Here is a 25231-nt window from a genome sequence, read left to right as displayed (position 1 = left end):
TCTATTAGTATTTTAAGTTATGGACCGTAAAATCATGCAAGGAAAATGCAATTATCAGGATTTTTAATGGCACAGCAGTCTTGTCAGGATTAGAAATAGAGATTTCAGAGTTACTGTTATTTAGGGTGAATTACTGAATAAAACCACCTAAGAAGAATGTTGTTCTGGGAAAGGTGATTCAGAAAGTATAGTCAACAAGGTAAATGTAATATTATGTCATGGAAGCCCCAGAATAGAAGGAAGTAGTCAACCGTAGAATATTTCTGAGTGGACAAATATGATAATATGGAAAAAATTAACAATGGTTCTGTCAATGACAGGGGCACTGTGGAATTTTGTGGGGAAAGATGCCTAAAGAGAGTAGCTTTTAAGAAAATGAGAAGTGAGCAAGTATGGATTACTTGATAAATTTTTCAGTAAAAGATAACGCTTAAGATTCTTTGAGAGTCTGGAGAGTGTCTGAGATCTAGGAAGAAGGTATTTTTGTTTCTTCGAAGTAAAGAATATTAGAGTATGTTTCCTGGTGAGAATGAGCCAATAGAGAAGAAGACATTGATGAAGCAGGAGAGAGCACAACCACTCCAGAAGCACAGTTCTTTAGAAGCATCTGGATGAGCAGATATGTTGGCTTTATAAGAACAAAGGCACTTCTTTCATTATAATAGGAGGAAAGATAGTGTGTGGGGGTGCTGTTGAAGACAGTTGATTGATTAGTGTTGGAAGATGGGAACATTCTGTCAGTATTCTAGGTAGAGTTCTCCCAGAAGCAGACTCTGAATCAAGGATTCAGTCAAACAATTTATTTAGGAAGTGCTTTCAGAAGAAATCAGTAAGAAAGTAAGGGGAAGCAGTGTAGGTAAGAGGGAGAAGCGTGCAAGGTTGTCATTTTGGGTGAAGTCTCAGACTGACCCAGATGCCAAAGGGAGCACTGGAGTGTAAATTATACTTTGCAAATTTCCAACCTTGAGGCAAAGGAGCTGGTGTTGTATAATTTCACACCTGTTAGTCATTGACCACAGGCTCCCTGTGTGGTGTGAATGGAATGTAAACTCCCAGGTACTTCTGACTCTGTGGCATAATAGCTCTCATGCCCAAAGACAGTCATCCGTAGGTCACAGGGGTAAGCCTTTAGCAGCTGAGCATGGAGCAGCTAGAGGATAGATTCAGGAACTCTACAAGAGGTTGTGAAGTCTGCACAGTGCACCAGTGTGTTTGCAAATGTCAGGTTGCTTTCATTTTTTTTTCAAGCAAATAGGTGACAATATTCAACTGAGAGCTTAGGATGACAAGAAAGTTTGACACTGAAGGAAGATGGAGTGTAGAAAAACATATATGCTAGGAAAGAATAGTTGGCATGTCAGCCATTGTTAAGTGTCACTGTTGTGTTGTCATGAACTTAGCATGTCTTAAGTAATCATGGTTGTCTGTTTTTTGTTTTGTTTCTTCCTGTTTTTTTTTTTTTGGTTGTGTTTTTATTTTTTCCCCCCAACAATGCCTGCCTATCCAAAGCTGGGGTTTCTCAGAATCATTAAAGGTGAAAGAGGAGGTAAGAAAGTAAGAAGTTATAGGATCAAGGTTAGCCATGGAAGAAAGTATGAACACAAAGGGAGTGATTTAAAGCGAAAAAGTGAAGAGTAGGAAAAATGGGAGGTCTGAAGTGGTAATAAACATCTGATGGTAAAAACCTCAAAGGAGCTGGGAGTTTGGAGGAGAAATCATGGTCTCACCATGGCACTTCTACTGCCAAAAGGTTGTGAGAGAACAAATATTTGAGTTTGTGTGGTCTTCAGGGAAAGTGCTGTCCTCAGGGGCCAATTTCACTTAAAGCATGAAGGTTATAGAAACACCTAGAGATGAAGTTTAGTATAGAGGGGGATTGGTAGATATTTGACTGTGAGTTCCAAAGGACAGGATGGAATGTGGGGGGAGGAAGGGAAATGGTGGAAAGCTGGATTGAATTAACAGATATACCCCCCCCCCCCCAAAATAAATGGAAGTAACAACCATTTTTTGTTGTCCAAATTCATTACTTACTATCTTTTTGCGGGCAGTTAACATCTTGAGCAATAGAGTCCCTATCCAGTATCAACTGGTGATAGAAAAGTCCCTGGATGGGTGACAATGCTGCTTACACTCTGCCTTTAGATAAATACATATTCTCCCCAAATTCTAGAAAATACTGAGATACATAAGTCTTAAGAATCACAGCTCAAACTACTTAAATATATTCCAAATTATAAAAGGAGACAAAAATGTTCTATGATTAAAGAAAATAAATAAATGATCACTGATTGGCAAATTAATCATCACAAGGGTTTGTAGACTACACAGATGGACTGAAAGTCTTACCAACATAGTCTGAGTGCATTTCAGTTTCCCCTAATTGCAGGGTGTACCTCTCATTTAAGTAAAAACAACAATAAGGGAATAAGGTAATAACAACTCTTTCAGACTTCAACTTTTCTCATTTTCCTATTTCCAGGAGTGCTTTCTTACAGGAGTGTTACCGTGTTTTAAAATGATAATTTTTTTCTTTACCTCATTTTAAAAAGTGGTGAAAGCATATAAATTGTAGTTACTTTAAATAGAGGATTATGTATTAAATCATTGAATGTGTAATTAAAATGTGCAGACAGTATTGTAGGATGTTGTGTCTTGAGCTTCTCAGTCTGCACTTGAAAATTTCCTAATCTAATTTTCTCTTGACTGAGTCCCAATTGTTGGATTTTTCCACTACATACAATTATGTATTTTAAATAAGGTCTGTCATCAAAGTCTCTGGACTTTTATAAATGTGCTATTTGAGCATGCATTTTAGAATACTCTGGAATGTTTTCTGTGGACGTTAATATTTTCAATCAGATCCTTCAATGTGCTAATAGAAAAGTCCTCTCAGTTCCAGAACTGAAGATTGATAGTTTAAGGTTGTAATTTAAAACTGCTTAATTATGAGATCAAAAAAGAAAAAAAAAACAAGCCTTGAGCATAGAAGGTAATGTTTTCAGCAAAAGTATTGACATCATTCGATAGTAATATATTACTTCTACCAAGATGTAAGTCAAAAATGGCACTTTTCTGCCTTCTTTGAATTTGCCACATTCTATTCAATTAGCTGCACAAAGGTTTCTAAAATTGCCAGATCTTCCATTCAATAACTTTCATTAGTACAATATAATGAAACAGCACATATGTAACATCTTTAGTAATACTCAGAGGAACCCTATTAGTAGAATATTTATGCCCAATTGTTCCTGCTAAATTTTCTATTTTTTAATGTTTTTATTATTTATTTTTGAGAGACAGAGACAGAGAGAGAGAGAGAGAGACAAAGCCTGCGTGGGGGAGGGGCACAGAGAGAGGGAGACATGGAATCCTAAGCAGGTTCCCCTGAGCTGGGGCTCAAACTCATGAACCGAGAGATCATGACCTGAGCTGAAGTTGAATGCCGACCCAACTGAGCCACCCAGGTGCCCCTGTTTTTTTGTTTTTGTTTTTGTTTTTGTTATAACAAGTTTTAATGTTTTCCTATTTTTCCTATTATCTTTCCTGTACACTTTTTCTTTCACTTGCTGATACACAATTTGAATGCTTTTGCCATTGTTATGTCTCTGCCCAGTGGGTCCTGTCTTTATTAATTTGTCTTTGTTACAAAGAGATACATACTTTTAAACAGTCACCTTTTCCCTCTACAGTGTGTGCCTTTGTAGTCTTTGGAGGACATTTGGAATTCTTTCTCTAGTGAGCCAAATTTCCAACATCATTTGCTAAATAATCCATCTTTTCCCATCAGATTTGTGCTGCCACACTATCCTGTATCAAAGCTTTGTTTCTGTGCTCTCTCTTCTGTTCCATGGAGTACACTTTGTTCCTCTACTAGCACCATGTTATTACCAGAACTTGCTTAATATCTGTTCTAGTCAGACTTCCCATTTTGATTGTGTCTTTCAGAATTGCCTTAGCTACTCATAGACTTTTATTAGTCTTCCACATATTTTCCAGAATTAGCTTTTAAATTCTTGTAATGTATTCCTTACCCTTCTGAGATAAATCGTAATTGATCATGATGTTTATGTACCATTAGATGTTGCTATTTAATAGCTTATTTAGGATTTTTATGTAAAGTTCTTAAGTAAAACATTGTTATAATTTGTTTTTTATTCTCTTAAACTTTCCTTACTTGCTAAGTTATAGTAGTCTCATAAAGTTTTTCTTCTTTTCTTTTTAGGCCTAACCTATGCAAGAAAAGAATTATTTATTACTTGAATATTAGATAGAATTTATTTGTAAAATGTTTTGGGGGGCTTGAAGAATTTTTGGAAGTAGCAACAGATAGATAATTGCTCATGTGTATGTATGCATATTTTATTAGTAATTGACTTCTAATTTGATTACATTATCATCAGAGAATACCTTCTGATTAATATTGATTCTTAGTACTTTATTGAGGCTGCCCTTTGGCCTGAAATGTGATTGAGTTAAAATTTGTTAACTTTGCTATTTGGAGCTTTTTATATATCTACAAAATTGGATTTACTTATTATATTGCTTAATTTTTTTCTTCATTGACATAATTTCAAGATTAGATTCCCAGTAACAAATTTAATTGTAAATAACAACATCTTATTAAAAGTAGGATGTAGTAGAAATCTTGGATCATTAATTAGGCCTACTCACTGTCCAAGGAATTAGTTCTTATGCCCTATCTGTGTGGGGGCAACTTCTTCAAATTCTTTACCAACAGACCTTCACTGTTCCTATGAATGAAAAATTCAAGAATTCAGAGTTCTTTTCAATAGCTTATACCAGCTGATAACCTAAGAGCCATAGGCTGTTCTTTCCTTGGTTCCATTTAACCCTGAAAAGATCCTAGCAAGATTATTTTACTCATTGTGGTGGTGAGTAAACTAAAGCTTATGAAGGTTACCTTACTTGTCCACAATTAAATAAAACTTGTCTGCTTTCTGTTGTATTTCAGTGCCTCCCTTGGTTCCATTTATTGGAATCTTTAGTAAGTACAGACATGTTTTAAATACTCGGTTGTGCTTTTTTTTATGTTTTAGTTGTTCTTACAAGCAGTTTATAATAAGGTGTTTATTCACAGAAGGGGTATGATGAATGTTTCTATCACAAGTTGTTGCAACAAGAGGTGATGATACCATATGGCATGAGAAAGAGTATAATAGCAATTCAACTTGTCAAAACACATTTGGCATGAATACAAAAAAAGTTATTAATTCCCTGAGTTATTTTACTTAACTTAAAAGTTTGTGCATCTTCTAAGTTGAAAAAAAGAAATCCTGAAAGTATGTAGTATATTCTTTAAAGAACTTCATCTCCTTGCATTGCAATGACCAAATTTTACCAGCCCAGTAATCACATGTTGTGAAGAAACAGAAAATTCTAAAACTCTGTGGGAGTCTAAAAAACACTGGCCCTCAGACAATGAACAGTAAACATTGTGGTTTTAATTACAAGTATCAATAAAGAAGATATTTCAACTTGTAGTTATTACTTTATGGATTTTGAGATATTATGGACTAAAGCCACATTTTTCACTGATTACAAGATAAAACATATCAAAAAGAAACACAAATTTCTCTTTATATAGATAGCATTTATCTCATCTTTTCCTATTCATGATTTAAAATTTTCAAAAAAGTCATCAAAATATTAGTGAAGCCCTATTTTAGAACAGATATCTCTTAATGAGTTTTTATGAACATTTCACATGTGATTTTATGTCTTTTATTCTGTATATTCAAATGATTTCATTTAAAGGACATTGTGGTTCCTCAGTGCACTTTTCGACACTGAGGATACCCCATGTTTATGAATTAAATTTAGCTTTCTCATCTAATTCAGAGAACTCTGGGATTTGACTTTAATGTTCATTAGGAATCCAGATATACCCCATTTCAAATGAGAATGTAAAAATTCACAGCATTTACTATGCCCAAAGAAAATTTTCAATGAAACATTGTATAAACTGAGGCTTTTTAAAGGTAAAACCAAGGATCATTTCAAAAAGAGTCAGTGACTCCCTTTTCCCCTTTGGATTTCTACTTGATATATGAATTTCCAAAACACTTAAAAGGAAACCTAATGTAGCACTGTGTTTGTATTTTTCCCTTGACCCCTTTTTTGAAGTCAGAAGGTCAGTACACAGCAGTAATTATAATAGCAAATATTTATATGGTACTTTTGTAAATTAAAATTTTGTAAATTTGCATATTTTTGTGTGTGTTGAAGACTGCCAACGAAGCCCTTTCATTTAATATACACAACATGGGGGGAAAATGGGGAAAAAATTTGTGTATTCATCCATATTTCACAGATGAGGAATGTGAGGATCAGAGAAGTTAAATAATTAGCCCAAGTTTGCAGAGTTAGTAAAAGTCTCAGCTGGCTTTCAAACTCAGGCCAAGATGGTTCACAAATCCAAGCTTTCAGTTACTATGATATACAGGTATCCCCCTATTTTCAAAAGTTTTTGCTAATCTATTTTGTTTTTGCAAAAGGTCTACATTGGTAGCTATTTTTGCTAATTGAAAAAATCTGAACAGGATATTCGTTTTATGGAAAAAAAAAAGGTGAAAAGCAAAACTAGAGCTCAGTGTTTGTTGTGCAGCAAGCTGTTATAAAAGCAGTGCACATCCTGAGCAACAAGAGCGGTGCTGCCAAGCTCCTTCCCTGGGAACTACGCTCAGCATCTCAGCATCAAGTCACCATAGCTTTGAATTGTATCTGTGAGCATCTGTGCTTTGTCTCAGTTTATGTTGTGCATCTGTTAGCAAGATGTGTTGTAAGGGATCAGAAAAACCTAAGAGAGAGACACGTGGCTAAGTCAGTCAGAAGAGCATGCAACTCTTGATCTCGGGATGGTGAATTCAAGCCCCACACGGGATGTAGATATTGCTTAAAAAAATAAGTAAACTTTAGGGGGAAAAAAGACAAGTCCAAGAGAGATTACTTTTGGGGTGTAGGAACACTCAAAAAATTTACATATAAATTAATGTAACTCCTTCATTGCTTTAGACCATCTGAGTTTATGACAGGTTTCATAGGATAGTGGGAAAAACCTACCTATACTATCTTCTATACATTAAAATTAATACATTATCATAGGGCAATATTATTTGCTTTCAACATAAAATTCCAAAATTTGATATCTTATTTGCATGAATCATAAATGACCATAAATGACCAAGTCCTTTTTTATAAACCTGGTAGATGGAGACTGAATTGTAATAAAATTGTAGCTATGTACAATATATGCTCATTATTCATTCTCGTAATTGATATCCTTAATTTCTTTCATATATAAATTAATTCTTTAACCATAATATATTGGGTTGTAAAAATTTGCATAACATTGAGTTGTAAAGATAATATAATTAAAGTTTTATCAGTCATTGATTTAATATTTATTGATCCTGATTTATTATACTCAATTCTGCTTAATTTCAGACTTACCCAATTCATCAGCAGTGTGAAATCTGTGATTAAAAATTTAATATTGGTGTATGCTTTATTATAGGGACATTGATTCATGGGAATGAAAGTGTTCATGATATATTCTAAGCTATTTTATTTATTTGGTTCATTTCATTCTCCTCTTAATAAATTTTGTATGAACAAAATGTAGCAGTATAGCTTTTAATAGTAATACTGTCATTGCAATAAAATCCATAGTTGAAATACAATCATCTTCTCTGCCGCTGATAATTTCTACATTGATGTTATATGACTTTCATATTTTTCTAAGAATTTTTAATGTCTTTAATACTTAGTGATTTAAACATATGACCATAATGAAACATTTTTCATATTTTACTCAGAAATGTTGAATTATATTCTAAATGACTTTTCTTTAATTTTCCTGTAGTGGTTAAGAGAGAGAAATGAATATAATTCTCGGATAGTATAGTCCTGATATATAAAATACATTTGAAAGAAATATAAAACAGTCACGATTTTGTCCTGTTACTAATTGATTAAGCATTTTTAACAGAGTGAGGTAGAAACATGAAATATTTAGATTTTGCTCTGATCACTACTCTTTGAGTCATGCTATCTTAAATATTCCTTAACCACTGGGTAGCAGATCTCTAAATGCTGTCTTAGATGTGGCTACTTGACCAGGCTATTCTGGTGTTTAAATGTCTGATCAATTTAAAACTCGAAAAATATATCCCATTTAAAACATTCCCATTGTCTGCTAAGATTTGTTGCTGGGGAATTAGTACAAGTAAAGGTGTTACTTTCCTTTTTCTTTCCACTGCTTCCTGTAGTCTGTGAACATTATAGTCCTAAAAGACCTTGTCTCTATGATTCCAGTTGTAAAGACTGGGGAACCCCGGATTGGTAGTTTGGCAAACCAGTGTCTCAAAGATTACTTCTACCTGAAGTCCATTAGTGTGGGTTGTTGCCAGATCCTTTTAGAATGTGGGTAACTGAATCCTTCTTAGTCCTCAGTTGGGAACTGATTAAAGAACAGTAGAAAACCTGCTTATCATACAGACACAGAAGTATTTGTTAGCTTTTTATTTTTTCTTCAATGAAGAATGAAGAATACACTTTATATAAGATACATATTTATATAAGAAATTCACTGACAATACCTTTCTCATTGCTATGGTAACCTAAACCAAATTCAAGGGGAAATGTCTTTATTCCTTTGATACAATTAGTTTCACACCAGAGAAAGTAAATTTAGCTGCATACTGAATGTGGAAATATTGGGATACTAATCAGGATATCTATCTACACTTTGATAGCTCTCTTTCTCACTATTAAACACACAGTTCAATTACCAACAACAATTAGCAAACGACCCAATTCCAGAGGATCCCAGAATGCATTCATCTTTTTTTTTTTATGTTTATTTATTTGGGGAGAGAGGGTGTGAGCAGGGAAGGGACAAAGAGAGAGGTGGGGGGGGCAGGATCTGAAGCAGGCTCCATGCTGACAACAGAGAGCCCTGTGTGGGGCTTTAACTCAGGAACTGTGAGATCATGAGCTGAGTCGAAGTTGGCCGCTTAACCAACTGAGTCACCCAAGCAACCCAGAATGCATTCATCCTGATAGGATGAGTGGGATGAATGTTGATGCTATCTATAATTCTGCCTGAGCCATTCATTTTCCTTTACCTGCTGTGACTTAATGATCAGATCTTTGGGCATGGGGATTAAATTCTCAAATACACCTCCCATCACTCCATCTTCCTTCACACCAGACATTACCCATCCCACTACTTAAAACAACAACAACAACAAAAATTCTATATGTGAATATAATAGAAGGGAAAGTTCTAAATTATTTAACTAATCTATCTTCCTTATATCTTGAATTTTAGATATTTCCTTCAAAAAATATCTCCCAAAACAATGTTCTCTTTTGAACTCTTAAAATTGAGAAAAAATATCCTACAATTAACTTGACTCATTCACATTATTTCTATCCTTTGATTATCCGTCTATACTGATATTCTGTATTATGAATCTTTATATCACAGTATTAGTATGTATCAGTTAATATTTTGGCTAAGAAATCAGTCCTCTTGAAGATGTATTCTGAGTTGTTTCCATGGGGCTAGATTTTAATAGCCCTTTTGTGGGCTTTGAAATTGTTATAGAATACATAAATATATGCATAATTATTATCAATCTGTGTGAAGACCCATAAAAATTTGATTCTGATATTGATTCTAATGATCACAGTTTAAGATAATTTTATGACATTAATATATAAAGCTTTTAATTTTAGATGTTAGTTGAATAAAATAATAAACTAAAATGTTTGGCAAAAAAATATATTTGTTAAAGAAAGGAGGGTTTCTTTTTGTTTCTTAAAATTTGTATGTACAAGACATTTTACTTCATTTTCAGAAAGTCACCACTTAGAAATTATAAGGTAACCTGAAAATTCCTGTTAACATCTGCCAAGAGCATGTTAGGCCTTTGTGTCCATGTTTTTATAAAATCTTAAGATAACTGCACTGAAATTGTTTTCGTCATACAGCATGGAATGAGACTTTATTTCAATAGACTTTCATTGGTAAATCAGAATGAAAATTATTGAGCTTTAGAGACTAGTTTTGTAGATAAATAAAAAGATGAATCAATAGCATACAGTTTTGCCGCCATAAATGGTGGCAACATTACGATCAATTTAACTTGAATTTAGTAGAAAGACATTATTAAACTAGATCCTCTAAGCCAACAGAATATCTGACAAAATGATGGAAAGCGCTGATATATTTTAGGTAATCCTCAGTGTTCTTTAGATTTTGAATTATTGTATATTATTTATTATATTCTAGAAATAATGAATGGTTCTTTGTCCGTGAGCATGGATTTCATATTCAATATGAACTGGTAATTCTTATAGCTAAAATATACAAATTAAATGCTTTATCAGTTATTGCACAGGCTAAGCCCCAGTTAAAAGAATACTCTAAAATATAGTGGCCTAAATTTGTTGTTTAAAAGTGGTCTAAATCTAATACGCCAGCTCCACATCAGTAAACAGCTTCCATTTCTGAATCAGAGGCTCTTCTGTCATTTTCTCCTAGCAAAGGGGGGGAGGAAAAAATGGTCAAGGGAAGCCAGACTGCAATCCTTTAATTGGCAAGACCCAGAAATGCCACAATTCGCTTCTGTTCGCATCCCAGTGGACACTACTTAAATGCATGGCTGTAGCTAACTGTAAGTGAAGCTGGGATTACAATCTGGGTCATTGAGTGGAACAACTGGTGCTTTCCCACAATTGCCAACAAAAACTGCTGAATTGTACCCTGTTTTGATATTTCCCATTAATGGGAAAACATCTCACTCCAGCGATTACAGTGCAAGTTTTGTATTTTATTTTTTGAAACGTTTAGATAGCTCAGTACAATTTCATACGGTGTATTTGCATATATTCCTATATGCCAGCCTCTGAAATTTTCTTTACTTGACATTCGACTATACAGATGAAGGTAGAAATAGTTATTCCAATCATAACCTTGGAATTACAGGTGGAATATATGGATGCAGTGGGAATGCATATAATGGGATAAGTCTCATAGTATTATGTTCTATAACATTTCAATATTAACCTAAGTACAAGATTTTCTTTGTAGGAACAGTTTACAACTATTAAAAACAATCAATTCTAAGAAATTCTTCACTCTTTACCTTTCACATATCCATGGCATTATTTAAATATCACTTGGAATTCCATTTTCTGGCTTAAAACCTTCTTTGAATGTCTTAGTCCAGCAATGTCCAATAGAAATTTCTGTGAACACAGAAATGTTCTAAAACTGCACTGTTCAATATGGCAGCTACTGAAGCTTTTGAGTGCTTATAATCTGACTAGTGTGACTAAGGAATTGAATTTTAAGCTTTATTTCATTTTAAAGAATTTAAATTTAAATAAACCCATGTGGCCAGTAGTCACCATATTAGACCGCACAGTTAGTCATTCCCTGCTCCATTTACAAACTTATTTCCGCCGCATCTATTTTACTGCATAATATTGCTCCTGAAATGTCCTCAAGTGAATTTGACTACTCAACGTCTATTATTTGGTGTTTTATTCTTTGGGTGAGAGATTCTATATTTTCAGTGTGACTTTACTCGAGCTTTAAATAGTCTAATGGTAACAATATATTTACTGTACACAATACATACCAGGCACCATTCTGAGAACTTTATATATAATATATAATTCCATAATTACAAGAAACCTATGTATGATTATTACCATTTCATAGGTATATAAACTGACACAACCACAGGTTAGTTAATTTTTGCCTGAGATCAAATGACTGGTTAAGTGGCTGATCTAGGATTAATTTCCAAACAAACTGGCTTTAAATCCCAGGATCTTACCCCATTCTTTATTCTGTCATCATTTTTGAGAAGCGAGGTTTCCCATCAGTTGTTCTCTTTAATCAAAAATGGATCACAGTTGGGGCCCAAGGGCTTTATTTGTGTATGCGTAATATTGGAAACGATTGCCCCTAGCATGAGAAAAGAGCAGAGAGTTTCTCTTTTCTATTCTGTCACAATTCACTGAACAGACTGTTTACAAAAGGATGATCTGAAATGTTCCCTAACTTAATCTTTACTAATTTGGCACTGGGATCTTACTTTATCAGAATGATACAAAACAAATTAGTTAACATAAGTGATCATGAACGGGTGCTGTATGTTTGCTCCTATTACTAGAAAAAAATTATTCAGATTTTTTCTTAATACACTAACAAAAAGAATTTTAAAGTGGTCAGGATTGATTATTTTCAAAGGGCTATAGTGTTCAGTTTTATCTCAGATCAATCATCTGCAAGTTAAAATTACTTAGAAATGTGCTGTCCATAATTAAGTAATCTTACCTACTAATATTACAGAATAAGGATACCTTTAGGTGACAAGGAGTCTGTCATTCTAAGTATGCCCCCAAGCCTTTTCCAGATTGCTCATAAGATTTCTCATTCTCTAGAGAAATGCGATCTCTAAGAAATAAATGTCTATGTCAAGTCACAAGTAATATGAGCACATGATGAAAAAATGGAATTTTTTAGTCTCATAAGGGCTATTGCAGTATTGTAAAATTGATTTTATTCCTTGTTATGTAAGTTCTCATGGTCATTTTAGGATTTACCTTCTGGATACAGAGGGAAGGCTACGATGCCTTGTAGGGAGGTGGGGTACAGAGGCCTTTGGGGACCAGGAGAATATTTTTCATATGAAATCTTTGTCATAAAATGCTAATGTTGGTGTTCTTGTCTTTATGTCTATGCATTCTTTAGCTATGAGGATAACAGACCCTTCATCAAGTAAGAATGACCTGAATGGCTGATAAATTCCATTTATCAGTGTGGTCCCATGAACCAGCTGTCAGATCAGTACTGAAAAATCATTAGAGCTTCTGTCATTCACATTGAGGCAGAAAAGCAAACTGTGCAGGAAAATAATCAGGCATACAACTTGTATGCAGAATTAATATGCTGCAGGTGTATTGCCAAACACAAATTCTGCTTCACCTCTTTTAATTGGATATCACCTGAAATCAGTGCCACAGTAATAGCAACTTCATGTGGTACAGACTTGTTTCGCTTTTCGTAGCTTTCTCCTTTCATTGTGACGTGTTCCTCTGTGCTGCATATGTCGTCATTTCTGTTGTTTGTTTGGACATCACTCATCTAAAATTATTTTGTGATTTAGCGGGGTACCTTCAAAATGACCTTACGAGTATGAAACTACCCGATTGCATTGGTTATTACTGGATTTCTCTTTTAAATATCCAAAAAGGAAAAAAATGCCTCCTTCAAAAATTCGATTTTACATATGCAAATTTACCTCTTTTAATTTTGACACATGCCATTGGATTAATGATCTAATTGTTTATGAATATACCTTTTAAATTTCTGACACAAAGCTACAAGTCTGTACTAATCTGATAAGAGTAAACATAAATGTTGATATTTGGGCTCTTTTCTTTTGTACATTTTAAAATTACGTGTCCTGCCACAATAAACTTGATTGGCAACCGAGGAGTGACCTTACTGTAGACTTTCAGTTTGTTCTTCTGGTGAAGAGTCCTTTGTTTTCATTTTCTCCAATGACATTTCACTTACTTCTTCATGCTCTTGCTTATTTTTTTCTTTAGAAATTGGGCTCATTGCAGTTTTATATTATTAACTCTTGGGCCCATCATGTGTTTACAAGTAGATACTAGCTAACTTGAGGATTTTATCCTATACTTGTATTTCTAAATTTAAATAGCAATTTTGCCTTGATTTAATGGTATTCTTTCCATTTTTCCTTTTTCCAATGTCTGTAAGAAGAAGCTGAGAGCTTTACCTTGAAAGTTCCCATATTTTTAATCTAGTTATAGAATAAAATATTAATATCTAAGATGTTTTCTAATTCATATAAGCAAACATTCCACATACAATGGCAAACCTCCTGTAGGGATTCTTTATTCAATAATGTTAATGTTTTAAATTGAACATGTTAAATTTAGTGGATATTTAAATATGGAATATAGTAGCTGATGGTTGTTGAAGGAAAATAGCAAATATTCATGATTTATTTTAACAAGACTTTAATATTAATTGACTACTTTGGGACCATATCTTTCTTAAGATGTAGTTCTCTCTGAAAACTTTACTCAACCCAGCTTCAGATTATAGTAAATACATGTGTTTTCTTTTTAACCCCTTCATGTTGCAAAGTTTCAATCCCGATAAACATTTCTTCCTTAGACAATGCAAGTGGAGGAGTGTAGTCTGATGAAAAGAAATATTAGTTTACTCTGTTCAAATGAGGTGTGTTGGGAAAGGAAAGGGTGGTTTCATGAGGATATAGAAATCTAGACTGGTTTGGTCCTATTCTCCCATACACTTAGAGAGGAGTTTGAAAAGGATTCCATTTTCACATATTGAATTCCCATCTATTGGAAAGATTCATTCTACATTGATAGTAAGTACATAACACATGGCCACGAATATATGGACTTATGTCACCCGTTGATTACTATTGCGAATGGCAGCTGGAGGAAACTAAGGGAATGGAGAGTGAGAATTGTCTTCCATTCTAGCCTACTTTGTTCATACCGCTCCATCCCATTCTCAGCTCCATCTTCTCCTTCGAATTTATAGACCCTTCAAAGAGATGAAGGTGCCCTGAGCTTTTAAGATTCTTTTCAACAAAGCTGCCAGTTGCCTGATTTTCTAAATCTAGTCCAGCTTAACCTAGAAGACAGCAATCCAAAGGCAAAGTAGATTGCAATGCAGAGTGGAACAATTTTTCCCACCCGCTGTATCACATTTGTTTTACATAACTATAGAAACAGACAAATAGAGCTCTTAAAATTCATATATATATTCCATATACTGGCTCCTGCTAATATGAGCTCTGTTTTTGTCAGTAATACTAAAATTTTTATGGAAAAAGAGGAAATTTGGAAAAATGGGGTAAAAGCGTATCGGATGAAGCACTAATGGAGAGAGTCCAATCAAACAAATGTTATCATAACAATGAGGCCAGTGGAAACTAACATAGCTTTATAGACTTTTTCCCCCTTGCCATTCACCATAATTACATCTCCATATCATTTGCATATGTGCTGCAAATACATGAATAATTGAATAGTACAAATCTGCTTTTGCTCAAACGAATTTCTGTGTTCATAACATTTTCATTCATGTATATCTCCTCAAATTTGAAAACTTGTAGTCCCCATTAAAATCTTAAAGTACTTACACCACCTGTCTTACATTTTCTGTCAATAAAACTTACCGTAACATTTTTTTCAGTGTCAGTATTGTTGATATTATATGATTGTGTTAATTACCGACCGATCATTTGATAACCTTTAATTTTCTTTTCTCTCTACAGGTCATGGGTTATAGGTGCAATAGCTCTTCTCTGCCTGTTAGGATTGACCTGGGCCTTTGGACTCATGTATATTAATGAAAGCACAGTCATCATGGCGTATCTCTTCACCATTTTCAATTCTCTACAGGGAATGTTTATATTCATTTTCCATTGTGTCCTACAAAAGAAGGTAAGCAAAAATTCTCTGTTCAAGAATAAATGGCATATGTATCTCATAACAAACCAACCATAATATAAATCATTCTTGATATTTTGGCCTCTAAGAAATGAATATATTACTTTATTAATTTTATTTTTACAATAGTAAAAATAAAAGACACAAAATAAATGCGTAATAGTTAGTGAATGTATTTAACTGCAAAAAAATCAAAATATTTTCTGATTTGGACAATGAATAAAAATGTATTCTTGTAGGCTTGACCTTATAGCCTTTAATATTGTTATTGTCAGACGCATGGAATTTGTGTATTGGAAATAGCTTTCTAAGATGTTATGGAGCTGTGAGATGGTGTATATGGCGTAAGAAACATGTTTTTTCTGTTTTTCTTTAAAAAACAGTTTGCATATACTGGAAAATATAAATGTTTAACATTTTATAATAATATTTGTTTCCTAAATGAATAATGAAGTACTAAGTAAATGTCTGTGTACTTCTTTTCTTTAAAACCTATTTTATAAAATCTATGAGTTAGATGATTAGAATGCAATATTTAATTTTTTATGCTGGTCTATTTTTGTGATTTTTCACATTTACAATGACTTAAAATATTCATTTTCAAAGTTAATTTTAGCCCCTAAATACTTTCATTGCATTTTTTAGAAATCTCAAGATTGATTTTCTCATCTTATACTTTTTAACTCTATTAAAAATGTGGTCATTATAGTTCCAATCACATAGACCCCTGAGCCAAGACTGTCTGGGTCTAAATCCTAGTTTTTCTACTTAAAAGCTTATGTGACTGTGGGCAAGTTAATTAACCTTCTCATGCCCCAGTTTCTTCATGTGTAACATGAAGGTAATAAAAATAATTATGAGATATTGAGAGGTGGCTCTGAAAATGAAATGTCAAAATGTGAAAATATTTTCTAAGGAAGAAATAACACCACCTAAAATTTTTCTTTGGAAAACAACAAAAAAATAAATAAAAAGTAAATATATCAATGTCTGTGAATTTTGGTTTGAGAGACTGATGGGATCTTAGACAAAACTTGAGAGGGTGTCTGCTTGTCAATATGAGTCCAGTTGTCTTCTGTTTCAGTTGTATGTGGTGGTATGTATCAAAAAATGTGTTGACATAATCATAAATAATTATAAATTAGTATAATTATAAATTATATATTATAATTATAAATTATAAATAATTATATTTATAAATAACACATAAATGTGTTGACGTAATCATAAATAATGACATAATTATAAATAACACATAAATGTGTTGACATGATCATAAATACTGCGAGAATAGTAATGATGACTCAGACCTATAAATGTAGCTTACAGAAAAGTAGAGGTTATCAGGGAGTGGATGGATTCTAACCTAATGGATTAGAATTAATGTAGAAAAGAGGTTGTATTAGAAAAGGATGATCCTCCCAAATACTTAGTATACACACCCCTAAAATTGCAGTTGCTTAATTCAGTAAATATTTATTTTTATTCTTATGGCCCAGTTGATGGTGGTCCCTCATGGAGGGATGTAGGCTGATGAAATCTCAACCAACATTAATATATGATTTCCACAGTCAGTTTGAATATTGGCATCAAGTAGGTAGTCTGAGTAAGAGGTGATCTTGTGTAAAAGGTCTGAAAGAGGCTTACTTCACTTGTACTCACCTTCCACAGATAAGACCCTATCAATGGTACCACCTAAACTACAAAGAAGACTGGAAAATATAGTCTAGCTTTTTTACCTAAGGAAGATGAGGAATTAGGTATTGTAAACAGCTAGCAGTCTACCTACTCTTTGAGTATAAAGAGTAGGACATGTAAATGATGCATAGGAATAGAGATGGAAAAAAGGAAGTGTCCAATGAGAAGAATGAGTATAAAGATGATACGCTAAATTAAAGATAGGAGAAAATGTCTAGAAGTAGACAACAGCCAGTATTATAAAACATTTCAGAGAAGTCAGAGAGACTAAGCACTTGGGAAAAATTTCTACATTTTGATAGAAGAAGGTCATAACTGATTGTCACAAGAAATATATGTAAAAAGATGGGAGCAAAATCAGGAAATTAAGGAAAGGGTAGCATTTGTCTGTGTAAATAAGGGAATATTGAGCCTTGAGCCATCATAAGCAGTTATAACATCTTCAAATATAGTGAAACAGATTTAGCTATTATTTTTATTTTATGTATTAGCTAGGAATTTGGGCTAGTAAAATTAAAAGTTTGAATGTTATATAGAAATTTTCTTTAGAGCAGAGAATACTTTTTGTACTGTATATATTAATTATTTTGATGTTGAGTATTTTTTATTGGCCAGTATCTATTAGGGTTTTCCCAATAATTATTTTTATTTCTCTCATCTTACAAATATAAATACTGGTATAGGTAAGAATTGCATTTGGTATCCAGGAAGAGATATTAAACCTCAGAATCCAAAAACAAGTCTAGAATTTTTAGTATATTTAACATAAGTGAAATTTTAAAAAATATATGTGATCAAACTCAATTTTGTGATTCATTAGAACAGAGTTTAGCAAACAGCTCATGGGCCTAAACTGTCCAGCTGCCTTTTAATTTTTATAGCCAGTTAGCCAAGAATGGTTTTTATGTTTTTAAATGGTTACATTTAAAATTTAAAATAAGTATATAAGCAGCATCTTTAGTTGCCTCTTTGTAGACAAAGCCTGAATATTGACTATCTGGCCCTTCATGAAAAAATTTACCAATCCCTGACTTAGAAGCTTTCTTTTATGCTTTATAATAACAAGTAATAAGCATATTATTCTTTCATTCATTTTTATGTTTTGAATTTTAAATTTTGATGGCATTTTTATTGGGTGTCAAGAACATGACCCAACATCACAGAATATAGAAAAGGAATTGTTTACCTTTCTCCCTACAAAAACAAAAAACAAAACAAAAACAGTTAATTTTGTTCGAAATTGCAGAAATATCTTAGGAGATTTTTCTTCTATTCCTTTATTTGAATTGACATATTAATGAGATATAAATATTGTGCAAGTTTAAGGCATACAGTGTGTTAATTTGATACACATATATTGCGAAATGACTGGCACTATAGTGTTATCTAATACTTCCATCAACTCACAGGATTACCATTTCTATTTTGTGGTGAGAACATTTAAGATATTTCAAGTATATAATACACGTTTGTTAACTATAATTATCATCCTGTACATTAGATCCACAGAACTTATTCATCTTATAGCTGGAAGTTTGTACTCTAACCAACACCTTCCCATTTCCTCCAGCCGCAACCTTTGGTAACCACGATTCTACTCTGTTTCTATGAGTGCAGCTTTTTTAGATTCCACATATAAGTGATATCATACGATATGTGTCTTTCCCCATCTGACTTATTTCACTTAACACGATGCCCTCAAGATCTATCCATGTTGTCACAAATGGCAGGATTTTCTTCTTTGGTTGCTGAACAATATTCCGTTGTTTGTATGTACCACATCATCTTTATCTATTCACCCGTTGATGAACACTTGGGTTGTTTACGTGTCTTGGCTATTGTGAATAATGCCACAATCAACATGGGAGTGTAGATATCTCTTTGAGATCCTGATTTTATTTCCTGTGGGTATATACCCAGAAGTGAGATTGCTGGATCATATGCTGGTTCTGTTTTTATTTTTTTTAATTTTTTAAATATGTGAAATTTATTGTCAAATTAGTTTCCATACAACACCCAGTGCTCATCCCAACAGGTGCCCTCCTCAATACCCACCACCCACCCTCCCCTCCCTCCCACCCCCATCAACCCTCAGTTTGCTCTCAGTTCTCAACAGTCTCTTATGCTTTGGCTCTCTCCCACTCTAACCTCTTTTTTTTTTCCTTTCCCCTCCCCCATGGGTTTCTGTTAAGTTTCTCAGGATCCACCTAAGAGTGAAAACATATGGTATCTGTCTTTCTCTGTATGGCTTATTTCACTTAGCATCACACTCTCCAGTTCCATCCATGTTGCTACAAAGGGCCATATTTCATTCTTTCTCATTGCCACTTAGTACTCCATTGTGTATATAAACAACAATTTCTTTATCCATTCATCAGTTGATGGACATTTAGGCTTTTTCCACAATTTGGCTATTGTTGAGAGTGCTGCTATACACATTGGGGTACAAGTGCCCCTATGCATCAGTACTCCTGTATCCCTTGGGTAAATTCCTAGCAGTGCTACTGCTGGGTCATAGGGTAGGTCTATTTTTAATTTTTTGAGGAACCTCCACACTGTTTTCCAGAGTGGCTGCACCAATTTGCATTCCCACCAACAGTGCAAGAGGGTTCCCGTTTCTCCACATCCTCGCCAGCATCTATAGTCTCCTGATTTGTTCATTTTGGCCACTCTGACTGGCATGAGGTGATAGCTGTGTGTGGTTTTGATTTGTATTTCCCTGATGAGGAGCGACATTGATCATCTTTTCATGTGCCTGTTGGCTATCCAGATGTCTTTTTTTTTGTTTGTTTTTAATTTTTTTTCTTTTAATTTTTTCCAATGTTTATTTTTGAGAGAAAGGGTAGACAGAGCATGAGCGGGGGAGAGGCAGAGAGAGAGGGAAACCCAGACTCTGAAGCAGGCTCCAGGCTCCTAGCTATCAGCACAGAGCCTGACGTGGGGATCGAACCCACGAACTGTGAGATCATGACCCGAGCCAAAGTCAGACATTTAACCGACTGAGCCACCCAGACACCCCCGGATGTCTTCTTTAGAGAAGTGTCTATTCATGTTTTCTGCTCATTTCTTCATTGGATTATTTGTTTTTCGGGTGTGGAGTTTGGTGAGCTCTTTATAGATTTTGGATACTAGCCCTTTGTCCAATATGTCATTTGCAAATATCTTTTCCCATTCCGTTGGTTGCCTTTTTCTTTTGTTGATTGTTTCCTTTGCAGTGGAAAGCTTTTTATCTTTATGAGGTCCCAGTAGTTCATTTTTGCTTTTAATTCCCTTGCCTTTGGGGATGTGTCAAGTAAGAAATTGCTATGGCTGAGGTCAGAGAGGTCTTTTCCTGTTTTCTCCTCTAGGGTTTTGACGGTTTCCTGTCTCACATTCAGGTCCTTTATCCATTTTGAGTTTATTTTTGTGAATGGTGTGAGAAAGTGGTCTAGTTTCAACCTTCTGCATGTTGCTGTACAGTTCTCCCAGCACCATTTGTTAAAGAGACTGTCTTTTTTCCATTGGATGTTCTTTCCTGCTTTGTCAAAGGTTAGTTGGCCATACATTTGTGGGTCTAGTTCTGGGGTTTCCATTCTATTCCATTGGTCTTTGTGTCTGTTTTTGTGCCAATACCATGCTGTCTTGATGATGACAGCTTTGTAGTAGAGGCTAAAGTCTGGGATTGTGATGCCTCCTGCTTTGGTCTACTTCTTCAGAATTACTTGGGTTATTCGGGGCCTTTTGTGGTTCCATATGAATTTTAGGATTGCTTGTTCTAGCTTCAAGAAGAATGCTGGTGCAATTTTGATTGGGATTGCATTAAATGTGTAAGATAGCTTTGGGTAGTATTGACATTTTGACAATATTTATTCTTCCAATCCATGAGCACGGAATGTTTTTCCATTTCTTTATATCTTCTTCAATTTCCTTCATATGCTTTCTATAGTTTTCAGCATACAGATTTTTTACATCTTTGGTTAGATTTATTCCTAGGTATTTTAGGCTTCTGGGTGCAATTGTGAATGGGATCAGTTTCTTTATTTGTCTTTCTGTTGCTTCATTGTTAGTGTATAAGAATGCACCTGATTTCTGTACATTGATTTTGTATCCTGCAACTTTGCTGAATTCATGTATCAGTTCTAGCAGAGTTTTGGTGGAGTCTGTCGGATTTTCCATGTATAATACCATGTCATCTGCCAAAAGTGAAAGCTTAACTTCATCTTTGCCAATTTTGATGCCTTTGATTTCCTTTTGTTGTCTGATTGCTGATGCTAGAACTTCCAACACTATGTTAAACAACAGCGGTGAGAGTGGGCATCCCTGTCGTGTTCCTGATCTCAGGGAAAAAGCTCTCAGTTTTTCCCCATTGAGGATGATGTTAGCTGTGGGCTTTTCATAAATGGCTTTTATGATGTTTAAGTATGTTCCTTCTATCCCAACTTTCTCGAGGGTTTCTATTAAGAAAGGATGCTGAATTTTGTCGAATGCTTTTTCTGCATCGATTGCTGGTTCTGTTTTTAATTTTATAAGGAAACTCCATACTGTTTCCCATAATGGCTGTACCAATTTACAATCCCACCAACAGTGCACAGGGACTCTCTTCTGTCCACATCCTCACCAATACTTACTATCTCTTGTCTTCTTTTCTTTTTCTCTTGTCTTCTTGATGATAGCCATTCTAACAGGTGTGAAGTGATATCTCATTGTGGTTTTGATTTGCATTTCCTTGAGCAGTGCTATTGAGCATCTTTTCATGTGGGTCATTTGTATGTCTTCTTAAGAAAAATGTCTATTCATTTACTCTCTTCATTTTTTAAAATGTTTTATATTTATTGAGAGAGAGAGAGAGCAGGGGGGATTCAGAGAGAGAGGGAGAATCCCACGCAGGCTCTGCACTGTCAGTGTGGAGACCAATGTAGGGCTCGATCTCACCGTGAAAGGATCACCTGAGCTGAAATCAAGAGTCAAGGTTTAACTGACTGAGCCACCCAAGTGCTCCTCTTCTGTTCATTTTTAATTAGATTGTTTGGTGTTTTGCCATTGTGTGTTAAAAGTTCTTGATATATTTTGGATTTGAACCCCTTAGAGAAATAGGATTTGCAAATATTTTCCTCTTTTCTGTAGAGTGCCCTTTCATTTTGTTGATTTTTTTTTTTTTTTTTTTTTGCTATGCAGAAGCTTTTTAGTTTGATGTAGTGCCACTTATTTTTGCTCCGTTGCTTGTTCTTTTGATGTCATGTCCAAGAAATCATTGCCAGCACCAATTTCCAGGAACTTTTCTATTTTCTTTTAGGAATTTTATGGTTACAGGTCATATGTTTAAGTCCTTAATTTACTGTGAGTTAAATTTTGTGAGTGGTGTAAGATAGGGCCCAGTTTCATTCTTCTGCATGTTTAGTTTTCCCTAAACTATATATTGGAGAGTTTGTCTTTTTCCCCACCAAATATTCTTGGCTTCATTGTAAAATATTAGTTGACAGTAAATGGAAGCATTTATTTTAGGGCTAATTCTGGTCTCTTGGCTTATACCAACACCATACTGTATTGATTACTGTAGCTTTGTAATATAGTTTGAAGGCAAGAAGTGTGATGCCTCCAGCTATGTTCTTTCTCAGAATTACTTTCTGTGTGTGTGAGTGTGTGTGAGTGTGTGTGTGTGTGTGTGTGTGTGTGTGTAGTTTTGTACACATTTTAGAATTGTTTTTATCTGTATCTGTGAAAAAAAACATTGGAATTTGGAGAGATTGCATTGAATCTATAGAGGTCTTTGGGCAGTATGGACATTTTAACAATCTTAATTCTCTTAAGAAGTTTCTCTTAAGCCATTTGATTGAATTCAATAATATACCCATACTGATGTAGTTGTCATATGCTTTGATTAGAGAAATATGAAATATTCCATTGTTGAAATATTTTGGCTTATAGGGTTATTTGTTGATTGATTCAACTCATTAACAAAAATCAAACTTTGAGTTATCAGTCCTATTCTGAGTGTGGATTGCATGATATTACTGATACCAGTAATACTGGAGACATTAAAGTTGTTACTTTTTCTTTTGTTATACACTCAATTATGTGATAAATCTCAGAGGGTATCATATTACATTATTTCTGATCTGAGAGTGTATTGGTAAGATATAGTTTCTTTCCCATCTTCTTTATCCTAGAACAATATTAGTAAAATAAGATATATTGATTGGAATAAGAGGAATATCATGTGAATTAGTGGATTAGAATATGGATATGATCGAACAATCAAATAATTTTTATTTTAATCCAAAGGAAAATCTGTCATAGAAACAGCCCATGTTATTTTATTTTTTCTGTTTTTAAAACACATGCTTAGTGTTTCAAATCTAATAGCAGAAAAATAAAGTCAAGTCAGTAAAGATTCAGTAAGTATTATACCTGAATATGGAACTTGACATCACTAGATATCTTGATTTGCTGGTTATTTATATAATCAGTTCAGAACATATAACCTTTGTTGAAAAATATAAATAGTTCATGATGATTTCCTACGGCTTATACACTATTGCTGCCTTTGTACCAGGAAAGGGAGTGGTTCCTTTCTCTCTTTCTTTCTTTATCTCTATCTCCTAAAATATTTGTTTAGATTTAAATCACTTCATTAAAAAACACTTTCTATTCTAAAAAGAAAAATATCCTTGTTGAGTACTTTAGGAAAAACAAAGTGGGATGTAGGTTATGATCAAAATTTAAGTTCTTGGAGATATTTTATTAACTCAGGACTCATATTAAACTATAATTGATAGTGCTTACCTTTGGGTGGAGATTATTTTAAGTTTCTCAAATTCTAACTAAAGCATCTGCCCTTATTTTTTCTAGATACAGAGAAAGGGATAATTTAATAGATTAATAATAATGTTAATATACTAATATTAGAAATGTGGCCTCTTAGAAGGAACTTTCTGATCGTAAAGCACCTATGAGAAGTGGATTTTTTCACATAAGGCACATATTGCTTAATCTTTTCAGTCTTTCAGTTTATTTTCATTGCTTAACTTTTTCAGTGCTCTTATCTGTTCAATGTAGGTAATAATTATTCCCCAGAGTCATTTTGAGGGCAGGACCTAGCACAATTTCTAGTAAATAGCAATTAAAAATCAGAAGCTTATTGGGGCACCTGGGTGCTCCAACTCTTGATTTCAGCTCAGGTCATGATCCCATGGACATGGGATCAAGCCCCATGTGTGATTCTGCACTGAGTGTGGAGCCTGCTTAAGATTCTCTCTCTCTCTCTCTCTCTCTCTCTCTCTCTCTCTCTCTCTCTCCATACCTCCCTCTCTCTCTCTCTGCCCCTCTGCCCCACTGATGCATTCTCTCTCTCTGTCTCTCTCTAAAATAAAATTTTAAAAAATTTAGAAGCTTTTTCATTCCATACTCCCCAGTTCACATATATCTTGGATACACACACAAGTGGGTACAGACATTTCTTTTAAAAAGTAACAAAATATGAATTGGCTTTTAAAAACTGAATAAAACGAATCATTTCTAATTAATCATAAATGTAGCATAGAAGAGATTGAAAAACATATCAATATAATTTCAAGTGTATTAAAGAATGTAATGTTGGCATCCCGGGTCAGAGAAAGTCCTCAAAGTTGCTCACACTGTTCACAACACCTGGAATGCCTTTGTCTCTCTTGTCTGTCCTTTCTTTCAACCTCGTCCAACCTGACAGATTCCAACTTGTCTTTTGAAGGTTCTCTCAAAAGTCCTCTTCTCTGAGAAGTCTTCCTTGGGGCTCCGACCTACTGTCAGCAGGCACTTCTCCTCCATGCTTTGATTCACCTGTCTCCATATTGTTGTTCTGGTCACAGAATAAACATTTAATAAATATGAATTCTTCAAACAATTCTGAATCTATTCTATCTCTGATTCTGCTATATCTTTCATAGAAGGAGCTTTCCAATATTAAGATGTAATGTTTCAGTTTTGAATGCTAATATTAATGTATGATCCACAT

General features: G+C 34.1%; 1 protein-coding gene across 36 annotated transcripts in view; it reads left to right on the top strand.

Annotated features, from left to right (window-relative positions):
• The window catches only part of ADGRL3 (adhesion G protein-coupled receptor L3), an 842607-nt gene that overhangs the window by 773759 nt on the left and 43617 nt on the right, over positions 1 to 25231 (top strand). For 12 of the 36 annotated variants that reach the window (XM_040482516.1, XM_040482367.1, XM_040482376.1 and 9 more), the window contains 3 exons: positions 4976 to 5008; positions 12797 to 12823; positions 15390 to 15558. In XM_040482516.1, coding sequence (XP_040338450.1) covers positions 4976 to 5008; positions 12797 to 12823; positions 15390 to 15558 — 229 coding nt within the window. The remainder of the gene's footprint in view (positions 1 to 4975; positions 5009 to 12796; positions 12824 to 15389; positions 15559 to 25231) is intronic. The other 24 variants (XM_040482555.1, XM_040482505.1, XM_040482428.1 and 21 more) reach the window with 2 other exon arrangements.

Source organism: Herpailurus yagouaroundi, unplaced genomic scaffold (assembly GCF_014898765.1).
Source record: "Herpailurus yagouaroundi ecotype Mexico unplaced genomic scaffold, PumYag 28, whole genome shotgun sequence".
Taxonomy (NCBI): Eukaryota; Metazoa; Chordata; class Mammalia; order Carnivora; family Felidae; genus Herpailurus; species Herpailurus yagouaroundi.
Note: the sequence above shows the minus strand (reverse complement) of the source record. Positions and strands in the feature narration are given on the sequence as shown.